Consider the following 25,481-nt stretch of genomic DNA (forward strand, 5'->3'; position numbering starts at 1 on the left):
GATGGACTTACAGCCCACATAGACAAAGGCGCCGGCGACAAGGAGAGCGATGAGGAAACCAGCAATCACAGCACAGCCACATTTCTGACTATCGCCCAACTTGCGACGTGTAAAGCGTATGTCCGAGTCTGTGGATAGAACCGATTCGGATTTGCGTCGCAGACCAACGTTTCCAGAGCTGCCATGATGGACATGATGATGACTCTGCGGCATGTGTGTGTGGCTATGTGTGTGGTTGTGGCTGTGGTTATGACTGCTGCCATTTCCATTTCCATTGCTACTCAGATGCTGTAGCATCTGTTGTTGTGTGTTGCTAGTCAGCTCAGAGCTGTTGTTGTTGTTATTGTTATTGTGTGTGTGATGTGGTTTGTGATGCCGCGTACAGCGTGTGTTGTGAAAAATTTTGGGTGGCGATGCTGCCACCGCCGCATTGCCATTGCCATTGCCCGTTGAGTCGCGCACTCCATTTGGATTGCTTTGTACAATACCCTGAAAAGAGACGTAAAAGAAGCACAAAAACAACAATTAATCGACTCTGGCCAACAATTCGTAACGGTAATGAGGCGATGTTCAATACTTGTGTCATTCATGGTTACTTGTTTGGTGACAAGACAGCGATGGGCAGCCAATCAAGCCATTGGTCAATGACCATAAAATCGCTTTAAGTGTTTCCACTACGACTTCGGCGTTGGCGTCGCTGCTAAATTTGCGCAAATCATGCCGTTAAATCAGCCGTTGGAACAACGCAGCAACTTATTAGCTGTGACTGTGGCTGTGGCTGCGGCAGCGGCTCTGGCCAGCCAATGCACTTGAAATGTTGGAAATTTTAAATTTTACATAGTTTCGCCGCGCCACATGCAAATGCCACACGAACAACAACAAATACATAAACAACAGCAACAATGTAGAAAAATTAACGCGAACTGTTTGCATGTAACACGACCACCGCATAAAGTTGCAGATGCAACATAAAAAAATATATCCAAAAAAAAAGTTAATGCATAAGCTTGAGGAAGCACTTAAAATTTATTTTCTTTTCTTTTTGGCCCATAACGAAAATGTTGAATTAATTACGTTACAATGTGTGTGCAGCAAGCAATTTGTTTTAAATTTTAATAATTAACGATGCAGGCAACTGCAATGTGGACAAACCCAAATTTAGTCGTTAAGTGCCTTGCACCTAACTTCGCAATATTTGTCAGAAACTTTACAAAAGTTAAAGTATTTGAAGTCAATTAACGGCTCCAACGTTAATCAAAAATTTACGTACGTTGTGTAATGCAGCTGGTTGAATAGTTTTTGTGGCGACAGTGTGGCAGCACTGCACAGGCGCGAAAAGGATCTACAAGAATGGCAACGCTACGAAGTACGAGTACAGTGCTACCCATAAAGTGAAAAATATTTGGGTAGGAGGACACGCTAATGTAACGGCATCTTGGAAGTGGCTTAAAATAAAGTAGAAACATACATAAACCAAAGGCTCGACGACTTGATTTTGTTGAACAGCTGTTCATTGAAGGTTACTTTAGGAACTCTAAAAACTGGTATGTACTGCACCTACACAAACATAATTACATTTCTATGTACATACATATATTAACCTACAGTGCCCTCACAAGAAAGGATAAAGTGCAAAGAAATTCTGCAAACAAATTATGCAGTGTAATTAAACGAGCTTTGCAAAATACTGTTTTATAGTACAGAAAATAGTTATCAGTTTAATTAAATTCAATTTTAGTTTTCTCATTTTAAAAAATGTCTTTTTAACAACAAAATTCAATTTGAAAAATATAAATTTATTTTCTTAATAAATCGACAAGCATAGATGCCTTCTCAGCTGAAGAGCCTAAATAGAAATAATTTAACTTGAATAACGCCATCAACTCGATCTATAAATATTATTATTATTATCACATTATTCCAGATTTTGTAGGGAATAGCTAAAAAAGCGCAATCACCATGAAATCAGGAATACCCCCAATATTGTTACATATGTATGTATTCGTATGTGGTTGGTTTTATGTTGCAACCGTAGAGCATTTCAATGAGCGAAATAGCACGCGAAAGCCACAAAACAGAACGCACACACACACGCACACACATACAGCCGCCACATAAACACACATTTTAGAAAATTAATTAAAGCAAAACCTGCGCGCGCGCGCCGACCGCTTAAGTAAACTAAATTGAAATAAACTGGCAGCTGGCGGGTATCCATCCATACACACATATATTTATGTGTATAAACAGGTCGCTATCCAGCGTGCGACCCACTTTTCTTCAACATGCTGCAAGCGTGATGCTACCAAGAAGTAACATAACAACAACAATTAAAGAAATGTAGAAGCAAAATGCCCAACAACAACAAACACACATACATATGTATCTACATGCAGCAAACACAGCAAATGTAATTAAAAACTATAGTAAGCTCAAATGGTTTCCTCATTTCATAATCAACAACAACAACAATATCAACGTAGATGACGCCGACGAAGATGAGACGTGGACGACGTTTTATTGGCCGTGTCGCTCAGAGCTGACGAGCTTTGTAAAAACCTATTAACGCCATTTGCATGTTGCAATTGTTGCAGCAACTTTTACCGGCCAGCAAATCAACGCATTCACTCCTCACGCACGCACGCACGCACACGCTCAGTCAGTCACTCACGGCAGAGAGGAGTCAAAGAGTCAGTCGGCCGCATAACGGTATCAAATGTACGTGTGGCGTACGGCGTACGACGTGTGTTGTGCGTTGGTGCGTTGCAAAAAGCACGTGCAAAAATTTGCTACTTCATTACATTTTATTACCTCACACACACACAAACACACACACACACGCACACAGGCACGCAATCGGTTTTTGCTTCCTTAATTACCGCATAAGCATATCTAATTGCAAATGCTTTCGAAGCATCGCTTACACACATTCAATTAATCTCGCGGTCAGACATGCAAACAACTCATTTGTATTATTTTACAAGTGGGCTCTGAAAGCTAACTTCCAAAACAGCTTGTTGTAGCAGAACACTATGATTTTTTAAATATAGAATTCCTACTCATGATAAGTACTTTAGGAGTCCCGGCATAATTGTGACATTTGACGAACTTGCATTAATCACTCATTCAATTACGCTACAGCATCTAATTGTGAAGCAGAGTAGAGCATCCCAAAGCAGCTGATTTTAGCAGAAAATTATGTTTGTTTGTTTGTTTAAATATAGAATTCCCATTCATGAATTTGTACCTAGTCTGTCCATAGCTTTGCACACGATTAATTCATTTAATCTTCAATGTCCGATTGTGAAGGAAACTAGATCATCCCAAAGCAGCTGGATGTAGCAGAAAAATATATAATAATATATTTAAGCTACAATCAGGCATGTTCAGCAAAGTAAAATTATGTTTTAATATAGAATTATTGCTTTATTGAAGCAAGTCTATTCGACGATTTTGTGTCCAGTATAACTATAGCATGTAATGAAGTTGCTTTCAGGCATGTAAAGTAAAGTAAAACATTTCAAATCAATCGACTGTAGCAGAAAACTCTACTGATATTCACTAGCCCAATCAAAGTACTAATACTTCCACAAAAATGCTGCCACAAAAAAATCCATAAAAACAAAAACTGCAACAGAGAAAACCGCAAGTAAATACCACAAAAATATTCATAATTGGCTATTTTATCGATGTGACTTGTTTGCCGTTTATTTCATTCCGTGATAGTTAATCAAATAAATACTAATAAAAATAGATTCAATGGCTTCTGCAAAAATACGCAATTCTCGCAAGAGTACGAAAAAACCTCTATGTTTTTTCCATTCGATTTCTAACAAGCAGAACAAATATTGTTTTTTTCTATTATGTTGCGAATCGGCCTGGATATTTGGCGATAATACGCGACAAGTTTGACAGAACTTACAGAATTGTTAGACTGTAAGTAATTTTTAAATAATGCTTCTATAAGATAATGGCAGGAATGACAAACGGAGGCAAGACAAAACTGTCTTCAGAACGTCTTCTGAATGAGTTCATCTCATCGATTTTTATAACTAAGTATAAGGGACTTTCATTGGTACTTTCTATTTCTTCCACGCTTAACTTTATTTTTCGTTCCATTAAATCTTGTTTTATGCTTACAGCATCTTTTCTCACTATGAACAAATGGGATGCCCACTGGCTTGTGTGTGTGCTGTAATGATCATCAATCAACTTAACAGAGCTGGTGAACACCATCTATGTTTAAAAGTCAATCAATTCTTGCAAGCCCTCTTGCATTGAAATACAAATAAAATAACAGCAAACCATTTGCTTGTCTGACCACAACATTTTAGTACAGTATGTAATTAGTATTTACTTACCTTCCAATTGTTTTTGCCATTTGCTTGCATACTGCTGTTAATGTTATTGTTGCTGTTGCTGTTGCCGCCACTGTTGTGCTTGTGCTCTTTGCAGCTGCTGTTACTGTTGCTGTTGCGATTGCTGCAACTGTTATTGCTCTTTTTGTTATCGGCTGTACTGTTGCTGTTGTTGCTATTGGCCATGATTGTGCTTTTGTCAACATCGCGAGATTTTTTAATCTGTAAGCCAAACAAAATGATGGAAACATATGAGTATGTAAGGAATAGTAGAAAACAAAAATCGTGCACTCAGAACTGGCACATCTTTACAAACATGGTAATAAAGACAACATGAGCGGCCAACAGGTGCTAATTGTTTGACATTAGGTGGCAATATGACCAGAAAACCAGTAGCGTCCAATGACCACAGCCTAACCAAAAACAACAACAACAACAACAACACCAACAATTTTGCCGACTCTTTGCCGATGACTAAGCTGCTCTAGTTTAGCGCAGCTAAAGAAATGAAACAAAAAAAAAGCACTCAAAAAAAAAACATGGGAAGCAACATTCAATAACAGTGGCAGCGTGTTGTCAACAGAGAGCTTAACAGAGTCAAACAGCCCCCATGCATATTCATGTGAAGTCGACGTCAGTCTCAGCGTCGACGCCTGCGTCGCAGCAAAAGAAAGTTGCCGTGTTGTTTCCTTTGCGACAGCGTCTTATTATTTATACATTTTTTTTGTGAATTTATTTTTCGTTTTGTTTGTGTGTGCTGCGGCATTTATGGTGGCGTTGGTGACGACCTGCACGATTCTTCGTTGCTGTTGCTGTTGTTGTGACACAATTTATGTATTTTTCATGCATGCTTTTTAAATACACTTCACACACACACACATGCATATGTGTGTAAATGTGTGTGTGTGTGTGTTACTTTTATTTTCGATTCTTATTATCTCGTAAGTCCGTCAACTTTTACTTTGCATTGTTTGTTATTGTTGTTGCTGCCTGCTGCTGTTGTCATTGTTGCTGTTGTTGCTATCAATATTTTTGCCATCAACGGACAACATGCAATGTCGTTTTCGCTTTTCTTGCACAAACTCGTGCATGTACATATGTATCTAATTAGGAAAATGCATTAAAACTAAAAAAAAAAAAAAAAAAACAGAAATTCACACACATGGGACGTTTTTAAAACATGTTTGCCGCAATCTTTCAGCTCCTGTTGCTGTCCAACCCCTCCCACCCCTCCGCAAAACGTGTTTGCTGACAAACACTTTCATTTCGCTATCGTCGCCGACGCCGACGCCGATGCCGACGCTATATTGGCAGATGCTTTACCTTGGCTTTGATATTTTTTTGCTTTTTCAATTTGTTTTCCATTTTCCATTTTTTTTTTTGGCCGCGACGTAAACAATGTGAGTTGCAGTCGCTGTTGTTATCGTTATTGTGGTTGTTGTTGTCGTTGTTGTTGCTGCTGCACGAAAAATTCGCTTTCGCTGCAGCTACAGCAGCGACAATGGCGAGAAATGAGAAAAAAAAACAATAATCACGCTGGCAAATAAAATGAATTGCACACACAATGCAAACAAAATGCGCCAGGTAGGCGCTTCTTCGTCTTCTTCTTATTCGGTATGCCAAAAACCAATGACACTTGTCATTGTGCGCTGCACAGTGAGTCGAGCTCAAACGAATATTAAATGAAAAGCTAAGGCTGATTTGTAATAATTTGCAAAGTCGAAATATTTCGAATTAAATGGATTATGGCGCAATCTTCCGAGGTCTTAAGGAAAATGTTGATGAAATACATTTTCTGGATCGTAAGACGACCGTTCTGTGAACAATGCACGAAAAAAGAAGCCGCTCTCGCCTGAGTTGTGGTTGTTTTCCGGCATCGTTCAATTGACTTAGATCGAATACACTTCGATATACACGTGCACAAAATAAATAGTTTCTATAAACTCAGTTTTTTTTTATTTTATCTTTGATCTTAAGATATGATATTAAATCGTAGCCCTACGAAATTATTAAAGGGGTCACCTTAATAATTTAAAAACTATAAATAGGAACGAGACACTTGTTAGAAATGTGCGTTTCTTTTCTAATTACTTTTAAATCAAAATAATAATAAAAAGAGTGCTTTAATTCCCGCATGTCTCAAGAAACTGCGCTCTATATTCGTAAATAGAAAATGTTTCAGAAGTTCTCGGTTTAATTTGGAATTGGTTTCATTTGAATGCCAACCACTGTGGTTTTGCCAGCAAACGAGTTCGTCTCCTCAGTCTTTTGAACTGTGACTGCACTTTCACGGGCTTGCTGGCGCTGGGGCTGGCGCAGGCGCTGTTGCAGCTGACGGGCAGGCTGAATGGCTCATTGGATGGCTGCCTAAGTGTTTGGATGCTTGGATGCCTGTCTGCCAGCCTGCCTGCCTGACCCCCATGCCAGCATGAACGAGCCACGAGCGAACAAACGAATGAACGAACGAACGAACGAAAGTTGCAATTGTGAGAAAAAAATAATAAAGAGAGGCATTAGAAGCGGCAGCAGCAGCAGCAACAGTTGCGGCAACCACGTGCGGCAGCAACCACAGCGGCAGCTGTGACAGCTTTTCACTAATTTCCCTTTAAGCAGACAAGCGGCAGCAGTCAACGATGCCGCCACCAACCAAACAACCAAACAACCAACGAACCAACCACCACTGATGTTGCACGCCAATCAGCTTCGTCAGTCAAACGTGACGAATTAATAACACAACGCTTGTTCACCCTCAGCGGCAACAGCAACAACAAATACAACAAATACAACAAATACAATAGCAAACCCAATTGGCGTTCCAGGGAAAGTAGCGGCCGCGACAGATCAGAATCGTTGCTCGCCCCACTTGACCCTTTTCTGTGCGGAGGGGGCTCTCTATCTTTTTCCATCCTCTACAACGTTTCTGGCGCGCACAATTTCGACGAATTGCTTTGCATGCCAAGCGAAAAAAAGGCACACATGGGCATTAGGTTTAGAGACTTTCGGACTGAAAAGGCGTGGCATTGACAAAATGCGTGGTGACTAGATTTTTAACTTTTCTGATGTGGACGGCAAACCTAATTCTACACTTGGCAAAAAAATAAAAAGCTTACACCTTTTATTATAGATTTTTTTCTTAAATCCACCTCCTTGGATGACGCGCATTCCTTATTGTTAGTATTTCAACTCAAGAATATATGGAAGATATTAGAAATGAAAAGCAGACGCGGCATGTATTTTAGCTGTATTTTTCGAATTTCCATTCCTATTTGGAAACTTGTGTCCAGTATTCCCGGCGAATGAGATATATATGTGTCACGCAATATTTTCAAAACATTGTACGGTCGCCAGCATCTCGATGTAAACATCACTTGACTATACAAATAGATGCTTAAGAGAAGATCTCTTGCACAATCCAGCGGTTAGACTCTTCACAAGTTAATTAAATCTAAACAAATTTTTAATTTATTTTTACAAATTACCTATAAAGTATTTGTGTTTATATTTATCATACAGAAATGTAATTCTATTCATTTACAAGTATATATAGATTAAAAGTATTATTGAGCCTAAACTAACGAAACATAGATAGAGATATCTGAAGCTGATATTACATTAAAAGATTTACTTGTATAGAAAAGCTGTAATAGATGCTGTCATTTATTTTTTAAATTTTACGAGAAATATCAAATTGTCTTTAGCGGGACTAAAAGGAGAGGTGAATGGATTTATGGTATTCGTATAATTCTTAGCCCGAATATAAACAAAAAGAGAACCGACTCACTTCGAGTCGATTATTCAATAAAATGGAAAGACAAATAAAGTAGATATTAAAGGGTAACTAGACCTATTCATAAATAACATACAAAAACCACTGAAATGCTTAAAAAAAGTGAAATAAACTTAGAACAAGTAATTAAATAATAGAGTCAACCATAAAGCAAGCATAGAACAGACAATTTACATACAAGTAGAGGCACTTATAATGAACAGAAGGAATTTTTTAAAATACCAAAGACATTGTGTGAAATATGTAAGTATGTATTTACCATTGAAATGTATAGCCAATCTAATTAATTTAATTAATCTAATTCAGCAATTAGCTGAAGGAAACATTATTAAATATATTTCAATTGACGGCTTCAACAAATCGTAGCCATAAGGCACGACATAGTAAATATATAGCTTAGATAACTAAGTAGGTTAAATACATTTAGGAGAAGCAGGCCAATTAAATCGTCTTTGGCTTTATTGATCCGCCTTCGACGACCCTGAGTTGTCAATGAACTTAGTTAATATTTATTTATTGGTTTATTTTACTTTACGATCCTCAGTTTTGTGGTATCTGTGAGATCGTCTAGGAATGGTTGCCCGAAGGCATCAAAAGAATGTATTGTATTCAACTTTATTGTAATGCTAATTTTATTGCCAACAACTATATCGTAATATGCTTCAATTATTCGTAAATTATTAAACTTTAAGAGCTGTTTACTACTATAATAACATATGTTTTAACATCAATATGAAATATTCTTGAGCTACAATTAGTTGATTAGCCCGCGCAATATTAAATATCATTATTCTGTTTGTCACCCACCCTGCAATTACATTAACGCCTCTATTGACGTGCTAATGCTGAATAGTTTTGCCTCGACACCTAATGGAAAACCACCGAGTTTCCCAAACAAATGATGAGTATTTCCCCCCAGGCCTGCAGTCAAATGCTGGCAAAAAAAAACGCTTTTGGCCCCACCATTATCTTTCTGTCTAATCAAAAATGTCTTAAATTTTAACAAAATTCAATTCAAATTAAAAAATATAAACAACAATAAAAATAAGAAAAACAACGCTTTCAGGAGCTGGTCCAATGATCTATAGAAGCGTACATATGTACGAGTATGTATATAGAATCGCAAATAATTCCCGCACCTTTGAAAAAAATGCCCATTACGCATCTAGAGTATATGTGTGGCCGGCGTGTAACGTTTTCCCAACACACTACTCTGCAACTACTTATGCCGCTGGCTTCATGGATCTGGACTTAGTTTATTTAATTTATTTATTTATTTCAAAATTAATACAATAGAGAACTTAAACTTCAAGAAAAAACTAAAGTATTAAAAGGCCTGCTCATATGTAGATTTTACGTCGCATAGGAGTTCTTTTTAAATAAATGAATAAAAGCCTATAGAAATTACGAATCGGTGAGGGAATTTGTTTTGCCAGCTATTCCCCAATTCACAGCGGCCGATTAAGACGATTTAGTTCCACTATATAATTATTTTTAGTTCAATTATAAATGTTTATTCATTTTTCACTGTTTATGATAAAGACGTATCACTACTATACTATACTATACGAACTGAGGCGATCTAAGACGCCAAGCTAGACTCCAGTTCGATATACACGTATATAGCGTGCTTCTACTTATACGATCTAATACTAAGCTGACTCCCCACTTGTGTTGGAATCAGGCAACTACTGAGTAGGCTTTTCACTTTGTGGTCTACCATTAAGATTTAGAACAGTGATTTTTTTTGCTGAGTGTGCAGCACTTTAAACTAGGGTCTACTTGTATAGACGTCTCTAGACGTGACTGTGGCATCAATGCGATTTTCCATTTTAGTTTTTTCAAGCGTCTTACAAGTAAAGTGCAGTGCGCCAAAAACTGGGTTGACTTTATTTATTTGGTTGTATTCTCTGTAAAATAGTGTTGTTGTTGCTTAGGGTGTGTTGCTGGCTGCTGACTCATGTAAACGTGTAACTAATATATATACAAGTATGTATATATATGTATGTGTATGTGTTTGTCTGTTTAACGTGTGTCCCACCTACGCAGCTGTTGCTTTGACATAAAATATTGCAAATCAAAATGCGCGCTCATCAATTCATTCGGCCTCGACGTTGTCTGCGCCTTCTGCCTTTTTAGTTCCATCAGATTTCTGAGTGTGTGTGTGTGTGTGTGTGTGAGTTGGCTTTTGTTTTGCATTCAAATGAAGTAGAAAGTTCTCCAGACACCCGCTTATTAAAATGCCATTCAGCTTCTTCTAAATAGTTGGAGAAACAAAATATACGCATGTACGTGAGCTGACGACCACATTAAATGGGAGCATTGGGAATCATAGGCATTCTTACGATTTCATTACTCGTTTCAGCAAAGCAACCACAATATAGTCACGCAGTTGTGCTCCAATTTCCCATGAACTCTTCCCTCAACTCTAATTAATAGGCTTTCTAGTTCTATGTCTTATTCCAGCTACTAGAATGATTTCAGAATGGAAAAGTACTTTAAACTTTTTTATATACAGCGGGAGGATTGGGAATCCACAAATCGGTTCCAGCAAACCAACAGGATTTGTGGCAGTGAATTCAGCAAGAATGGAACGCAATTCCAAAGGAAATTATAGAAAATCGAATCAAAAGTATGCCAAATAGAATTAAAAGCGTAGATAAAAATAAGAGTCTTTGGACAAAGTACAGAAAAAAAATGTCTTTGAATTCTGATAAGCACTGTTAGAAATTTTTAAAAGGAGCAAAATTTAGTTCATACATTACATGATTATGTTTTGTTTTGTACATGGATTTGTTAAGATATATTGAGAGAACTAACAGAAAAAATTTGGATTCATTTGCTTTGCTAATAACTTTTTTTGGCAGATCAACACTCAATGGTTGCATATTTTTTTCACGCCACTGTATTGAATGTTTTCCAAAATTGGATAATATTTTTTCTTTTCTAAATTGTTACACATTTTTCAAATGTTTTCGAAAACAAATGTACATAGACATTACTTTCGCATCCTCAATGTAGAATATAAAAAAAAAATAAAAAAATAAAAAATTGTGATAACTACAACAGCATCCCACATACATACATATAAAAATTTAGTACAGATTTTTCACAAAACAAACTATACACCGATACTGATACCATGGACTCGAAGTATGAGGAATTCCTGAAACAGCAGCAGAACATAGCCAGAGAGGTTTGCGACTCGACGCCGTTGGTAAGTGAGAGGCAGGCCTTGATATGCTTGAAAACCGAATATATGGGCGATGAGGTCTTCATCGCAAAAATCGAGGGGCTGCTGAAGAAATATAAATACATTCGACGCACTCGTCCCGACGGCAACTGCTTTTTCCGAGCATTCGCGTACTCCTATCTCGAGTATTTGATTACAAATCAGGCCGCTTATCATGAGTTCCGAAAACTGGCCGAATCGTCGAAGGACAGGCTGGCCGAGCTGGGTTTTCAGAGATTCACATTGGAGGACTTCCATGAAACGTTTATGGATGTTATTACGCGTCTGAATCCCACCTCGCCGGGTGAAAAGGAACCGGGACAGCTGCAGAGCGAACTGCACAGAATAATGAACGAACAGGGCTACTCGGACTATGTGGTGGTCTATCTACGGCTTATCGTCTCGGGAAAACTGCAGGAGGACGCCGAGTTCTATCAAAATTTCATCGAGGGCAACTACACAATCGAGGAGTTCTGCCATCAGGAGGTGGAACCCATGTACAAAGAGTCGGACCACATCCACATCATTGCTTTGTGCAAGGCTCTACGCGTCGGAGTACGCGTCGAATATTTGGACAGAGGTGGCAGCAGCACAGCCAACACCCACGATTTCCCCGAAGGCTTAGACCCGATGGTCTATCTCATTTATAAGCCGGGTCATTACGATATCCTGTACCCGAAATGAGCTCGGATTTTTCCCGCCTATATCCCGAAATTGCCAGTACCTCAAGCTTTTCAGCGATTTTCGCACTCAAATTCAAAAATAAAATGTTAAACATTGTTTAAGTTTTCAGATGTTGTGAATGAATCTATCTTCTCTATTTATTTTTCATTGTTTTGAATAACTGAAAGGCTAATTTTGCGGAAACTCGACCTAAAATTGAGATAAAATTGCGGCCAGGGTTTGTAGGGGAAAGAGAAAGAAAGAGAGAAAATAATTGTAGTTATTGTTTATGCGTAATGCGAAATAATGGTATTTATTTCCATATGATTTTCGAGAGCCACCGACCGCGATAGTTTCTCCAAGTAAGGCATACCTTCTGACCTAAGCTTTAAACTTTTTCAAGTTTCTTATATGCGTTTGTTTAGTAATGATAAGGCAGTACTAAAAATATAAGATGCAAGCTTTCTAAGCTTAAGCCAAAAAATGAATGACTTTAAAGCAAAGAGTAGAAACATTTCGTTGTGTTAAAAATTACTTTAAACATTTCACAATGATTTGGAGTCTTTAAAACTGTATGTAACTTTTCCAACTCTGTTTACAGTTTTCAAATAGTACTTCCCTATAACTTCCATTGCTTTTAAATATTAAAATAATTTAAATAGATTTTAGAAGCTGTATATTTTACTTGAACATAAAAAAGATGAAAGTGTTTTCGTTATCAATTAAATAAAACAGCCTCATAAACGTAAAAAAATTCGAAGAAGAAATTGAAGAGAAGAAAACGACGCTTAGCCTCATTTACCCAAAAGGGGTCGAATTGTATCATCTTTGAGTTATGTTTGCATAACAATGCACAGCTGCATAAATGTGGGAAAATGGGGTTTTTTATTAAACTAATTGTTAATATTAATTTCCGCTCTTGAAATTTCCGACGAAATTTGCTGAAAGAAAAAAACCAAAAACACAAAACCTCATATATAGCTGGACAACTTTATCTCAAAATACATGTTTGCTTGTGAACTGCAGCAGGAAATTCACCAAAAATAGTTGTCAAAAAGTAACAACAACAACAACAACAGTAATGGCAACAATAGTAATAACAACAGCTATAAATTAAGCGTGTGACCAACCCACGCACAAGCTGCGCAGAGCAGAGCAGCGCAGCTGCCGTCGACGTCGACGTTGACGTTGGCGTTGGCGCAGTTCAAGGCTAAACAAATTGCACGCACGGACACACGCACACATACATACATACAAGTATGCATAGATAAGCATACAAACTGTTGTTAATTTGCGTAAAAGCTGGGCGAGCGTGGCAAGCGAAACAAAACGAAAATGAGAGAAAAAAAATGAAGAAAATAAAAAAGAAAGAAAGGTAATAGGCAATGGGCGCATAATAAAGCATTGCGAATTGGAAAGTAAAGGGCACGGACAAACGCACACACACACACACGCATACAGAAACAGACTCTTATATACAGACAATCGAAAGGAAATCCAATTTAAAAGACATTCATGAATGGTTGTGCGGCTGCTGTTGCTGTTTATAAAAAAAAATCATAAAATCATAAAAATACTTTGCGCTTCTGCGACCCAGTCGCCACAACAACAACAACAATAAGAGTAGAAGCCACAGCAGGCAACACGCAGAAACAAACAGCCAATGATTTGTGCTACTTTCTTTGAAGCTCTTTGCTAACGCTTTAGGTAAGCAAACATTGGCATGAAAGCAGCGCAGCCCGTCGTCGATCTTGACGTTGACGCTGACGCTGACGTCGGTATCAGAATGAAAAGATTTTCAACTTTATATTTCCAGTATTTTGTTGTCTACTTAATTTGCCTTGTTTCCCTTTAATTTATTTCAATGATATTTCTCAACTCAACTAAAAAGAAGTCACAGAATAAACAAAAGACTTAAACAACGAACTTGGCAAACAACCTGTCCCGCTGTTAACATTTATGTAGAAGCGCAAATTCTTAACAGCAGAGAAAGTTACAGAGGGCGGTGGGGTGCCACTTAACATTTAATTCTCATTTAACATTTACAGTGGCCCGGTCACAGCCGCAGCCGCAGCCACAGCCACAGCCAAAGGTCGCTCTCAATTGACGCTCAATTTTTTGCGTTTGCGCTCAATAATGCCAATTATGCTCAAGAGTAACAACAACAGCAACAACAACTGAGCGACTTAAAAGAATATCAACAACAACTACAACAGCCAGCAACAACAAGGCAACAAGTAAAGCACGAACTAAAAAATCACAATAGCAACAACAACAACAATGATTATTATTGGTGCATGCCAAGCGAATGTGCCAAATGCTCTGTTGTTGTTGTTGTTATTGGTGCGACGGCGGCAACTGCTGTCGTGTGGCATTTAGCAAATGGCAGCAACATTTTGTTGTTGTTGTTGTTGTTGCTGCCAACCACTACGATTGTTTGTTTTTTTTTAACTTTATGTAGGAATATGAACCTGTTGCTTATGGAATAAAAAAAAGACATTGAATGAAGCAATAAAATCAAGTCTTATATACAGACGTACAGACAGACACACAATACACACATACATACCTACATACATACATACATGTCTATGATATTCAAAGCAACAAATAGAACAGACAATGCAAATAATTATAGATATGCGATCACAACAGTAAACTATGATTAAGAGTGGAAAAAAAACAAGCTAGAAGTAATTTATGTTTTGATATTTCATCAGCAAATAATATCAGCCCATTGTACTGCTATATTTGATCTGTGCAGCAGACATTCCAATGCCCCTAAAGAGAATTCAACTACTACCATCTGCTTGCCTCATTGACATTTGCCTTCTTATCTCGGCGCCCGGCAACAGGTGAACTGTGGCTTGAAAACTGGACTCGCAGGTGGAGTTCGGCAAAGTGCAGCAATGTCTGCCACTTCCTACGTAGGGGTTCAATCATATTGAGGTCCTACAGAGCGAGGGTGACAAAAGGGCAACGCCTCGACTATTATGACAAACTGGAGTCGCGATTCGGGAAATGGCTGCAGCGTCTTACGGCTTGTCATTGGTTGCGACGGGTACGTTCGTTAATCTGGAATCCCCAGGGCTCATCAAACTCATTAAAATTATCATTCTATACACTAAACAACTGCGGATAAGATGAAAAACATTCCCAATACATTACGTAAATAAATATTAGGGTGTCACTCAATAAATATGTATGTAAATAAGTAACTTAAGCTGCGATGAAACTTCTGCCAAACAGACACATAAAGCCCATCCCTTAAACCTAAATAAATCAGCGATAAGCATATCATTGCAGTAGCCTTGGATATGAAAGAATTATAATATTGTGAGAATAAGTTAGTCTTAAGGCTCAGCTCGTCTTGTTTTCTTTGCTGATCTTGCGTTATAGAGGAACGAAAGCCAAGTTCTTGGTGATGTTGTGCCCATCTCTGCATCAAACCGCAATCAGTCATTAGTATAGTATAGTATTTATAAATGCTGATAGGGTATACACCATAGTTGTGGCAACTCCAGCTGTTCTTCCTTTGTTTGTCAACAACTTTCGAGACTTTCGAAAGTTCCCTACGAATTTTCGAATGCATTCATATTGTGGGTGACGTTGCAGTTATTGTTTCTGTTTTCGTTATCAACGACTGTGCCAACAACACGGCCGCTGTGGATGGATGGATGGCAGTGCAGTGCAGTGCAGTGCAGTGTCGTTTCTAAATTTTGTGATTGTGCAAAGGCAACAGCAGCAGCAGCAACAACAACAACAACAGCAGCAGTAGCAGCAGCAACAACAACTGGCAAGATAAGCAAACTTAAGCGGCTGTTGCAAAAAAAAAAAAAACATACTGAAAGACTGAAAGTTGTTGCGATTTTTTTTTCTCGCATTTTGTTGGTGTTTCATTTTTTTGCCAAACGAGTTTGTTGCTGTTATTGTAGTTGTTGTCGCTGCAATCACTTTTGGCGCACCAGTATGTGTGTGACTGTGTCTGTGCAGACTAGGCGACTTATTGGAATGTTTGTCAGACAATTCGCACATTGAAACAAATGCCTACTCTCGTACATACAGTATAACGTTTTTTGTGCTGATATTGATATATGTATGTATGTATGTATGTATGTATGTATGTATGCATGGACAAATGTATGCTTGTAGCTAGGCTTAAATTACAAGCGCATTGCTCAATAGTTGGCCTAACTATGCAACAACAAGACAAACGCCCTGCAACAGCAATTACAATAATATGTACATTGTAAAAATGTTGGTCAGTGAAAACCTTGGTATACATTGTGTGTTTAATTCGCTTTATTGTTGACAGCGACACATTTTGTTGCCATTTTGTTGCTCGTCGTCGAAAAAATTCTCATGACCAACAAAAAACAGCAACAAAACAAAGCAAAACTACCAAAAGTGGGCAATGCAGACATTTCATTTCACAAACAAATTTTTACAAAGCATTCAACAGCAACAACAACAAAAAACAGCATTTTTGCATTAAAATCAAAAAGAAGAAACAAAAAACAGCTGCAAATTAAAATAACAACAAAAAAATACACACAAGAAGAGAAATAAAAAACAAACAAAAGAAGCCCAACTGAGGGAAACAGACGCACAGTGCAGCAGAAAACTTTTGATTTCTTTTGGCAGCCAACAACAACAACAACACCAATAATAACAATCAGCATAATAACAGCGAGTCAGCAGCAGCAGCAGCAACAACAACAACAACAGCAGCGATAGCGGTGTGCCATAAAAGAGGCGGCAAATTTTTTACAGCAATGCGCCCAAAGCCACATAAGCAACAACAACAGCAACAATAGCATTGCCAACAAAACTAAGTTACTAAGGCAAATTGCCAGCCTCTCTGCCCAGCCTCTGCCACAGCCGTATAACGGGACGCACTTTCACTACATCTCTGTGGCCCAGCATCGTCGCTAGAGCTGTGCGGGAGTGCGTGAATGCGTGCGTGAGTATCAAATACACAAACTTACAAAAAAGTACAATACTTGACATAAAAAATTGCAAGATAAAAATGATTCCGATCTCGATATTGGACTCAGAAACATTGATCAAATTCTTTATGTATATTTATTACTTCTTAGAGACTATATCGTATAAATACAAAATCTCTATGGAGTTGACAAAAACATCCGTTTTTTCAAATTAAGAAATTCTTTGTAGAATTTTATATAGATACTATATTTAATTATGTGAATGAAAGAAATATATACATATGTATATAAAATACAAGCTACATATTGATTACAAAATCTCTCTATGAAGTTTAGAAAACATATAGAAATTTTCCTTCGAGTTTTATATTGATAACAAACTTAATTACATCTCCATAAAGGTTAAAAACAAAAATCTCATTTCAAATTATAAAGCTAGTTCAAATCTCCATAAGCTTGAAAAACAAAAACTAAACTTTTATCTTCTTTATTCTTTGTACTTCAATCATTAATTCGCACAGAATTCTATACAGATTTTTGATTTCGTTAACTTAAAACGTTCATCTTCTTCATAGCCTTTCTCTTTTTGGTATCGCAAAAGCTTGATCGATTTTAATCTTTCAGTCACTAATTTCCTCGTTATCTTCTATAATTTAAAATGTGTGAGAATTTACAAAAACTTACAAAATTTGTTATCTTGTACAAAATTTGAAAGGGGATGGAAATAATCTACCCAGGAACTCAAATCAAAATAAAAAAGGTTATATAGGTTTAACTGAAATCAATACATATTTAGAAAAATAAGAAATCCAAATACAAATGCGGATGGAAAATAGATACCAATAGGTTTAACTGAGGTCAATATTTTAAATAAATGAAAACCTGATATGACACCAAAATTCAAAACCTTCAGAAATAATACTCATTTAACATTTAACAAAAAAAAAGTACTTAAACGTTAAATATTAAAAGCCCCGAGGATTTTTGAATGCAAGGAAAACTTAGTTTCTGGGAATGTGCGTGAGCGTAACGACACTTTTTTTCACGCGCGCAACTCTCTAATCGTCGCCAGCCATTCGTAAGCTATCGCGCGTCGCCGTCTTTGCGTTTTCGCTGCCAGAAGCTGCCGCGCGCATCAACCGCAAGGCGTGCGCGCTGCACAGATCGGGCGTAGGGGGGGCGTTGATGTTGGCCATGCTTTGCTTACACTGCAATTTACATAAATTTTATAGTTGCAATATGAATTACGTACTTACATAAAGATATATCAACATAAAGACAGGCAGCCAAGCCAACTACACACATCAGTGCGTAAATATGAATATCTGTCTACACACTGCTTTCCAACTCAGGAAGATACATGTACATATGTATGTATGTCTCTTGCATATCGCCAGATAATCTGAATGGTGAATATTTACAAAGACATTGACTAATTCGATGAGGATAATGAGGTCTTCTGACCTTTCCTAATTCGATTAAATGTGGGGACACCGAACTAAAAGTTAGATTATGTGAAATGAATTCGAGAGATTCACTTATTTTGTGATCAACAAATCTAAGAAATTTCCCAACTGACAAAATACGATATTACTCATTTGTATAAATCAACCAATATACTCGAAAACTAATCCCAGAAAACCGGCTGAAACACAACAACAACTTTTGTTCAATGGAGCAAATCCACAGATAAATATTAATTATATATTAGACTGCGTTGGACTATAATTCCCAGTTTTTTTTTCTGCGATTATGCATAGGAAAAACTTCTTTTAAGCAAACAAAATTATATTTTTACTAAAAACCTGAAACATTGTTGTACAATAGATACTAAAAGTCTCTTCTAGAATCTATCATTTTGAAGAATCTGGGGCGAATCCTAATAAAAATAAAATTTTTTAAATACATATGTAGTAAACAAAGTTGAATGCATGAACTTTAATGAATTTCATTGATTGAAAATGAAGAAAGCCAAATATTAATAATTCTTATCTCTTTTCCAAATATACTTTCGCAAAGTTTTTTGTTCCATGATTATTTTGAAAAAATGTTCAACTTCGATATGAATGTAATATACAAAATTTCCTCAAATCTTGTTTTTGTTTTACGAATTTTTAACAAATGTTGAAAATGAGTAAACATCCATAGATATTTAAATTTTAATTTGCAACAAAAAAGCATTACCAAATAAGTGATGACAAAAAATGTATTTAATACTCTTAGAAAAATAGCCGGAAAATGCAGGCTATTACTTATATGTACATGGGGTATGTAAATAAATACATTATGTATGTTTGCACATCATAAGCTGTTACATGGAGTACATTAACAACTGCCGTTGGCCTGAACTGCTTGTGAAATTGTAATTGAAATTAAAAACTTATCGATAAGCCAACATAATGCAGCAGGCACAGCAACAACGACAACAACAACATTGCATAATCGCGAAGAAAACAAAAATAAATCATTTGTCAAGCAACAACAAATGACTTTTTTACACAAAATACCGTTGCTTCCTCTCATTTCTTCTCTCCTCATCGTTGTCTACTTTGTGCGCTTTTACTTTTGTTTCCATTAATTATCGTACAATTTCCAATTATGACATTGTGATGACAGCGCGTTCGATTGGACAACGCAGGCTCTGCTGCTTAACAAATAAGCTAAAGTTGGCTCTTCTTCCCTCGCCCCGGCTCTCACTCTCTCTCACACACGATCAGCAGTCTCTTAACTGTTGCATACTATAGCACAAGCGAGTACATATGATTATCTGAGTGTGTGTGTGTGTGTGTGTGTGTATACGGCATAAATACAACAATAACAGCGCAGCGAGGCGACTGCATAACAAAATGAAATTACACGCCAAGCCAAAGCACGCGACGACTCCGAGGGAAATTTTCAATTATTCATAGTTCAAGATTCAATTTACTTGTAAAAATTAATTTGGGGGGCAAATGCAAGAGCTGATCTTTCTTACACAAATATTGAATGCATGCCTACTGGGCGTAAGCATTCTATAGCATTGATATTCGAGTGTAGTAGTCGCTAGAGCCTCTTACTTTACTCTTATGCTGTTACGAAACCCATTTTAAGAATCAATCAAATTTTCTCTTGAAGCCAAATAAAATAAATAGAATGCTAGAAAGCAAAGGGATTCAAAAAAAACTTTAAGTACTTTAACAACATTGAAGTTTTTTTGCTGTAAGCACAGCATCAATTATTTCTCTCTTACATTTTTTTGCAATCGGATATTTTGTTCGAGCATTGAACTATAATTCCCAAGAGCATTTTCGGCGATTATGTATTGAAATGTATTATATTGTATTGTATTGAGAAAAAATAAAATAAAAAATGGAAAAGAATTATCTCTAATTTAAAAATAAGAAATATTTTTGTCAAAGAGAAACTAAAATACTTTTCCTTCCTGCTCCCACTATGTGCACTTAATCAAACGTATCTAAACTAAACATTTAGGAGTAGAGGGGGCAGACTAGAAGACATGGGACTGTTTATGATGCGATAAGTTTTGTAGATTTTCAAGTATTCAATTAATTAAAATTAATTGTGCTGCAAATAAACTTATTGAAAAACGAAAGTCAAAACCGTTTAGTAACTAAACATAAATATAAATCGAATACCTAAGCAGAAATCGAGAAATAAAAGAGACAAATTGTTCAATAAAAGAAGCGTGCGAATTCTTAAAGCGCACAATATTTGATTAAAATCAAATTAATCTTTACAGCTCAACTTCTAGAAATAGTGTTATGGTTGTACTTGGATTTAATACACGTTGGTAAATAGAACTTAATGATCCTTTATGAACATTTCATTTGGTTTGCAAATCAAGGTAAAAGCTATATGACAAAATAACTCTTATGTATATTGCCTGGATTTCATGCTAAAAGTAATATAGTGAGAAATCAAAACCAAAGTAGTACGCGCTGATGAAGAATTAGTACACAACAGTGATGAGCATTTAAAAAAAAATTGACGTATTTCTTGCCTAACAAATGCACTGATTGTTGTAAGTACTATACTTTTTTTTTATTTTAAACTCATAACTTGTTATTAGACATCAATCATTGCGCCAACATACTAAAAAGTTATTATTTATTTTATTTGTTATTATTTAATCCATATATTATTCATATTATTATTTATTTGCTTTATCCAATTTATAAATTGTTTATTCAACAACATATACTTGTATATTTAGCAATACAAGTTTCCATACATATAAGAAGCTTTATAAGTTATAATTAAAAGGATAAAAAACAAACCTCTTTTTAGTATGATTAATTCATTATGTTGAATGATTTTGAGTAATTTATTAATTTAAAAACTATTGTCAGTTTTATTCGAATTTTGTAAATTCTTTCTCTGCTATGAAATACGTTTTATGGCTTCGTTTAATGTCATGACCAAATAATTTATATGATTGTTGTGTTATTATTATGATTATTAATTTGTTTTAACTATTTCGAGCGCATTAATAAGTGCGCATGTATGCTAGAAGATGAATTGAAATGCCATAAATATGGCTGGATTTTTATGGCGGCGTATGGCGGAAAGTTCTCAAAGAACGTCAACTCACCTGGCTATTGCTGCAGTAATAGATGTCCGACATCCTGGTTCGCCTGGGTCTGTCCAGATGTTATATTTGCCAGCTGCGAGTGCATCAACGGCTGTCTGCCACAGCAATAGCAAATAACATGACCGGGCGGCGAGTGGCTAAAGGCACCCTTTAAAACAACGACTCTAGCTCTATAACGTCAACCTGTTTCGGTCACTTTGAAAAGTGTCACACGCTGTAACTGATAGTGAGGCGATGTTGTTACGTTTGTTGTTGTGTTTGTTTGTTTGTTTGTTTCGTTGGGTTTCTTGGCTGTGCCTCTTATTTTTCGAAATCAGATTTTCCGCGTGTTTTTCCACATGAAAAGCGTATTATAAAAGATGAAGATGAAAAAAAACACACTAACAACAATAACAAAAAATAACAATAAACAAAACAAAAACGTTAAGACGCGCACACGGCAGCGAAATGCACTTCACGCTCCGTCTTGCAGAACACTCGGCCACTTTTTCAAGCGAGAGCGCACGCGCTTGCGCACCTTTCTTAGCCAGCTGGAAAACTAAAAGACTGATTAACTGACTGACAGCGTTGTAAACGAGAAGATGGCAGTAGAAAAGCTGTGCCGACCGACTCTTTTCACGCCAAAATGCTGACTGACTTACTGACTTACGAGTTAAGGCCAAGCAGCCAGCCAACAGAAAACTTCAGCCGCAACGAAAGTTGTTGCGACCAGTTTGCAACGAGTTGTTTGGCTTTTCATGCCAACATTGTTAGCAGGCAATATTTCAAAGAAAAGGACATACAGCTGGTGATTTATGAAGTAAACAAATTAAGCGCCCAGTTGATTGATTGAAGGTGTTTGCTAAAAAAATTTTAATTCATTTTTTAGCAGACATGCGTAGCAAGGCAGAATGAAAACTAAATAATAACCATAGAAAATTTGTATCGAAAATTCAGAAAAACAAATAGGGCGCCAAATGCTTGCGCAATCTGCCACACCAGTAAAGTGCATTATTTGAGGAACTGGCAACGCTAAACAGCTGTTGTGCTTATGTGTGTGTGTCGACCTATCGATAGCTGATGCGACCATCAGCTGTTTTGCCCAAACAACAAACCGCTACCATTTGACGTGTTGTTTTGGCATTCACATTTTTCTGTTATTAAATTTCGAATTTATTTCAATTTTTTATTCAGTTGTACACATAGCTGTCATACGTGATGATATAGATTTACAACTGATAAACAACCACACTTTCCAAATGGCGCGCAACGTGCTGGAGAGCAGTCTGCTGGGCGCTGGCTTCAGCATTATCTTTCAGGTAATAATTAAGCAAAAAAAAGACTCGAAAAAACAACTAATGTTATCTTATTTTTGTGTTCTTAGATACTGTGCCGCATTCTAACATTCGGCATTAATGCCTATATCGTGAGGAATGTGGGTCGCGAAGTGCTGGGCATTATGAATGTGCGCCTGCTGCTGCTTGAGAGTACGCTGCTCTTTTTGTCGCGCGAGGCAATCAATCGTGCCGCATTGAGTGCCAACTCTCAGCAGCGCGACAAATGCTCCTGGGCACAGTTGATCAACCAAATGTGGCTTACGTAAGTGGGACACAGACAGCTGACGCAGACAATAGATACCCTATCCCTTGTCCCTTCAATTGCAGTGTTCTCATCTGCGCAGCTCTTTGCGCACCTTGTCTGTACAGCTGGTTGCATTGGCTGTCGAATGTCGACGCTATCTATAAAGCACAATATGAGTTTGCTTGCTATGCTGTGGCCTTGTCCTGTGTGCTGGAATTGATGGCCGAGTCGACCGTATTTGTGGCCCAAGTCTTTTGCTTTGTCAAACTTAAAATTCTCCTTAACACGCTGCACATTCTGGTCCGTTCTGTCATCTTTTTGTGGATTGTCATCGGGGATCAAAGTGTGGCCATCTATGCCTTTGCCATTGCGCAATTGGCCAGTTCCATAACCATAATCGTTAGCCAATACGGCTTCTTCCACTATTATATCAAGCGCTTCAATCGGTTCAAGCTACAACAGTCCCGGAAAGGAAAGTCGCCGAGAACCCAAGCTGAGCTAACGTCCTGGGAGCGCACAATGTTTGAGCACATGGAGGACTTTCCGTTCACCAGGCTAAGCGAGATGCTGCCCGGTGTCACAGAGAACAAAGGCGCGTTCTTCAACAAGGAACTGCAAACTCTGACGCTCAGTTTCGTAAAGCAGGGCGTGCTTAAGCACATACTCACAGAGGGCGAGAAGTACGTGATGTCTGTTAGTCCAGTACTTAGCTTTAGTGAGCAGGCCACGTACGATGTGGTGAATAATTTGGGCAGCATGGCAGCGCGTTTCATCTTTCGTCCCATTGAAGATAGCGCCTATTTCTACTTCACGCAAACCATCTCACGTGATATAAAGCTGGATAAACAGCCACCGGAACGTGTGCGGCAAGCATGCAGCGTTTTACACAATCTGCTGCTAGCCGTTAGCTCTATCGGCCTGCTGGCTTGCACCTTTGGGCAGAGTTACTCACACACGGTGTTGCAAATGTATGGCGGCGATGATTTCGTCGCTGGCGGCTTGCCCCAAAGTCTGCTCCAGTGGCATTGTTTGGCCATATATTTGCTGTCCATTAATGGTATCACCGAAGGCTATATGTTTGCCACAAACACAAGTCGCGAAATTGACAAATACAACTTCATTATGGCTATATTTTCTATCAGCTTCCTAGTGCTCTCCTATATACTAACGGGTATTTTCGGGCCAGTCGGGTTCATCTTTGCCAATTGCATTAACATGCTGAGCCGCATTTTGTACAGGTGAGGGAGGGACGGGAGCGCTGAAATAAGTGAAGTTTTTAAAGATATATTCTCTCTGCAGCACATACCATATACGTCTGCAGTATCAGCCCTTGGCGTTAAATCCACTGCTGGGCCTGTGGCCGGGCAAGCTTTTTGGTGGCACGCTCATATTCGCTGGCTGCAGTTGCTTTTGGGTAATTAAGTCTTACGCCCATTATAATAATGTCTAGCTCTCATATTGTGATTTTTATTATTTTCTTGCAGTACCGTAATGCCGCTCTGGGCACCCATTTAGCCATTGGCTTCGCATCCGGCCTTTTATGCTTGGGATCTTGGGCGTTGGCCCATAGGGACTTGGTGCGCCTGGCCTGGAAATACGCACGCCGAATCAAAATTGAATAATTGCTATTCATTTAAAAAAATTTATTGTTGTTGTTAATATTTACTCAAACACTTCGCCAAAGACTTCGCAAAACCTGCATTGTCTGCATCGCCATGCACATCACAACCGCTTAAAATTATTATGTCTACTTTTGGTATATCAGTACATACATGTAACTTCAGGCAATGATGTATGTTATGTTTAAGAATCAAATTTAAGTTATTTTACTGTACTTAATACTTGTATGTTTGTAGTGTGTAATTTAATTACTCAACTATATTTTGGTAATGACACAGAAACAGAAAAGACAACGAATCAAACGCGCAACTACACTGCATTTTCAATTTGGGTATTTTTTAAATGGGAAATTAAAAGAAACTCTACAAATGGCTGTACAAAGCAAAAAGTGCAACGAGGAAAAACGAATACATTGTATTTATTTTTCCGAATTCAAATCGTCGCTGCCCTTTCTTTTTCTCCTGCCTTCTAGGCTACACTTGATCAACGAGTAGTGTATTATAATTACAATTAGTTTCATTTTCCAAAACATAATTGAAAAAGGGGCTAAATGTTTGGGGAATATGAGGAAACCATAAACACAACATTTACTTGTATTAAGAAAAATTGAAAAAAGCCAGTTTTGCAGCTTCAGTTCGATAAATTGGTGCACTGTTATCGATAACTTATCGTAGGTTTGTACGTTAAACAAGCGGCAAGCGCGCATTGCAGAATAGGATTA

At 37.5% G+C, this 25,481-nt stretch overlaps 3 protein-coding genes across 3 annotated transcripts in view; 2 read left to right on the forward strand and 1 right to left on the reverse strand.

Moving 5' to 3' along the window:
- The window catches only part of LOC115627212, a 29,203-nt gene extending 7,412 nt beyond the window's left edge, over positions 1-21,791 (reverse strand). Inside the window, exons 1-3 of the mRNA XM_030522832.1 lie at positions 21,581-21,791; positions 4,362-4,580; positions 12-489 (exon numbers count right to left, since the gene is read on the reverse strand). Coding sequence (XP_030378692.1) covers positions 12-489; positions 4,362-4,580; positions 21,581-21,613 — 730 coding nt within the window. The 5' untranslated portion in view covers positions 21,614-21,791. The remainder of the gene's footprint in view (positions 1-11; positions 490-4,361; positions 4,581-21,580) is intronic.
- On the forward strand, positions 11,150-12,162 carry LOC115627214 (ubiquitin thioesterase otubain-like). The gene has a single exon (XM_030522834.1). It carries the CDS (start codon positions 11,288-11,290, stop codon positions 12,059-12,061), a length of 774 nt encoding a protein of 257 aa, XP_030378694.1. The 5' UTR covers positions 11,150-11,287; the 3' UTR covers positions 12,062-12,162.
- Positions 21,792-22,818: 1,027 nt separating the features above from the next.
- Positions 22,819-24,974, forward strand: LOC115627223 (protein RFT1 homolog). Its single transcript, XM_030522845.1, has 5 exons — positions 22,819-22,878; positions 22,944-23,158; positions 23,224-24,378; positions 24,440-24,554; positions 24,625-24,974. Exons 1-5 carry the CDS (start codon positions 22,819-22,821, stop codon positions 24,760-24,762), a joined length of 1,683 nt encoding a protein of 560 aa, XP_030378705.1. The 3' UTR covers positions 24,763-24,974.
- The last annotated feature ends 507 nt before the right edge of the window (positions 24,975-25,481 follow it).

Source organism: Scaptodrosophila lebanonensis, unplaced genomic scaffold, assembly GCF_003285725.1.
Source record: "Scaptodrosophila lebanonensis strain 11010-0011.00,11010-0021.00 unplaced genomic scaffold, SlebRS2 tig00000092-arrow-pilon, whole genome shotgun sequence".
NCBI lineage: Eukaryota > Metazoa > Arthropoda > Insecta > Diptera > Drosophilidae > Scaptodrosophila > Scaptodrosophila lebanonensis.

Bases quoted from the DNA above. Each gene is read 5' to 3' on its own strand.
- LOC115627214 (XM_030522834.1), top strand. From the start codon at position 11,288: ATGGACTCGAAGTATGAGGAATTCCTGAAACAGCAGCAGAACATAGCC.
- LOC115627223 (XM_030522845.1), top strand. From the start codon at position 22,819: ATGGCGCGCAACGTGCTGGAGAGCAGTCTGCTGGGCGCTGGCTTCAGC. The intron at 22,879-22,943 runs GTAATAATTAAG...TTGTGTTCTTAG, and splicing joins GCTTCAGCATTATCTTTCAG to ATACTGTGCCGCATTCTAAC. The intron at 24,555-24,624 runs GTAATTAAGTCT...ATTTTCTTGCAG, and splicing joins CTGGCTGCAGTTGCTTTTGG to TACCGTAATGCCGCTCTGGG.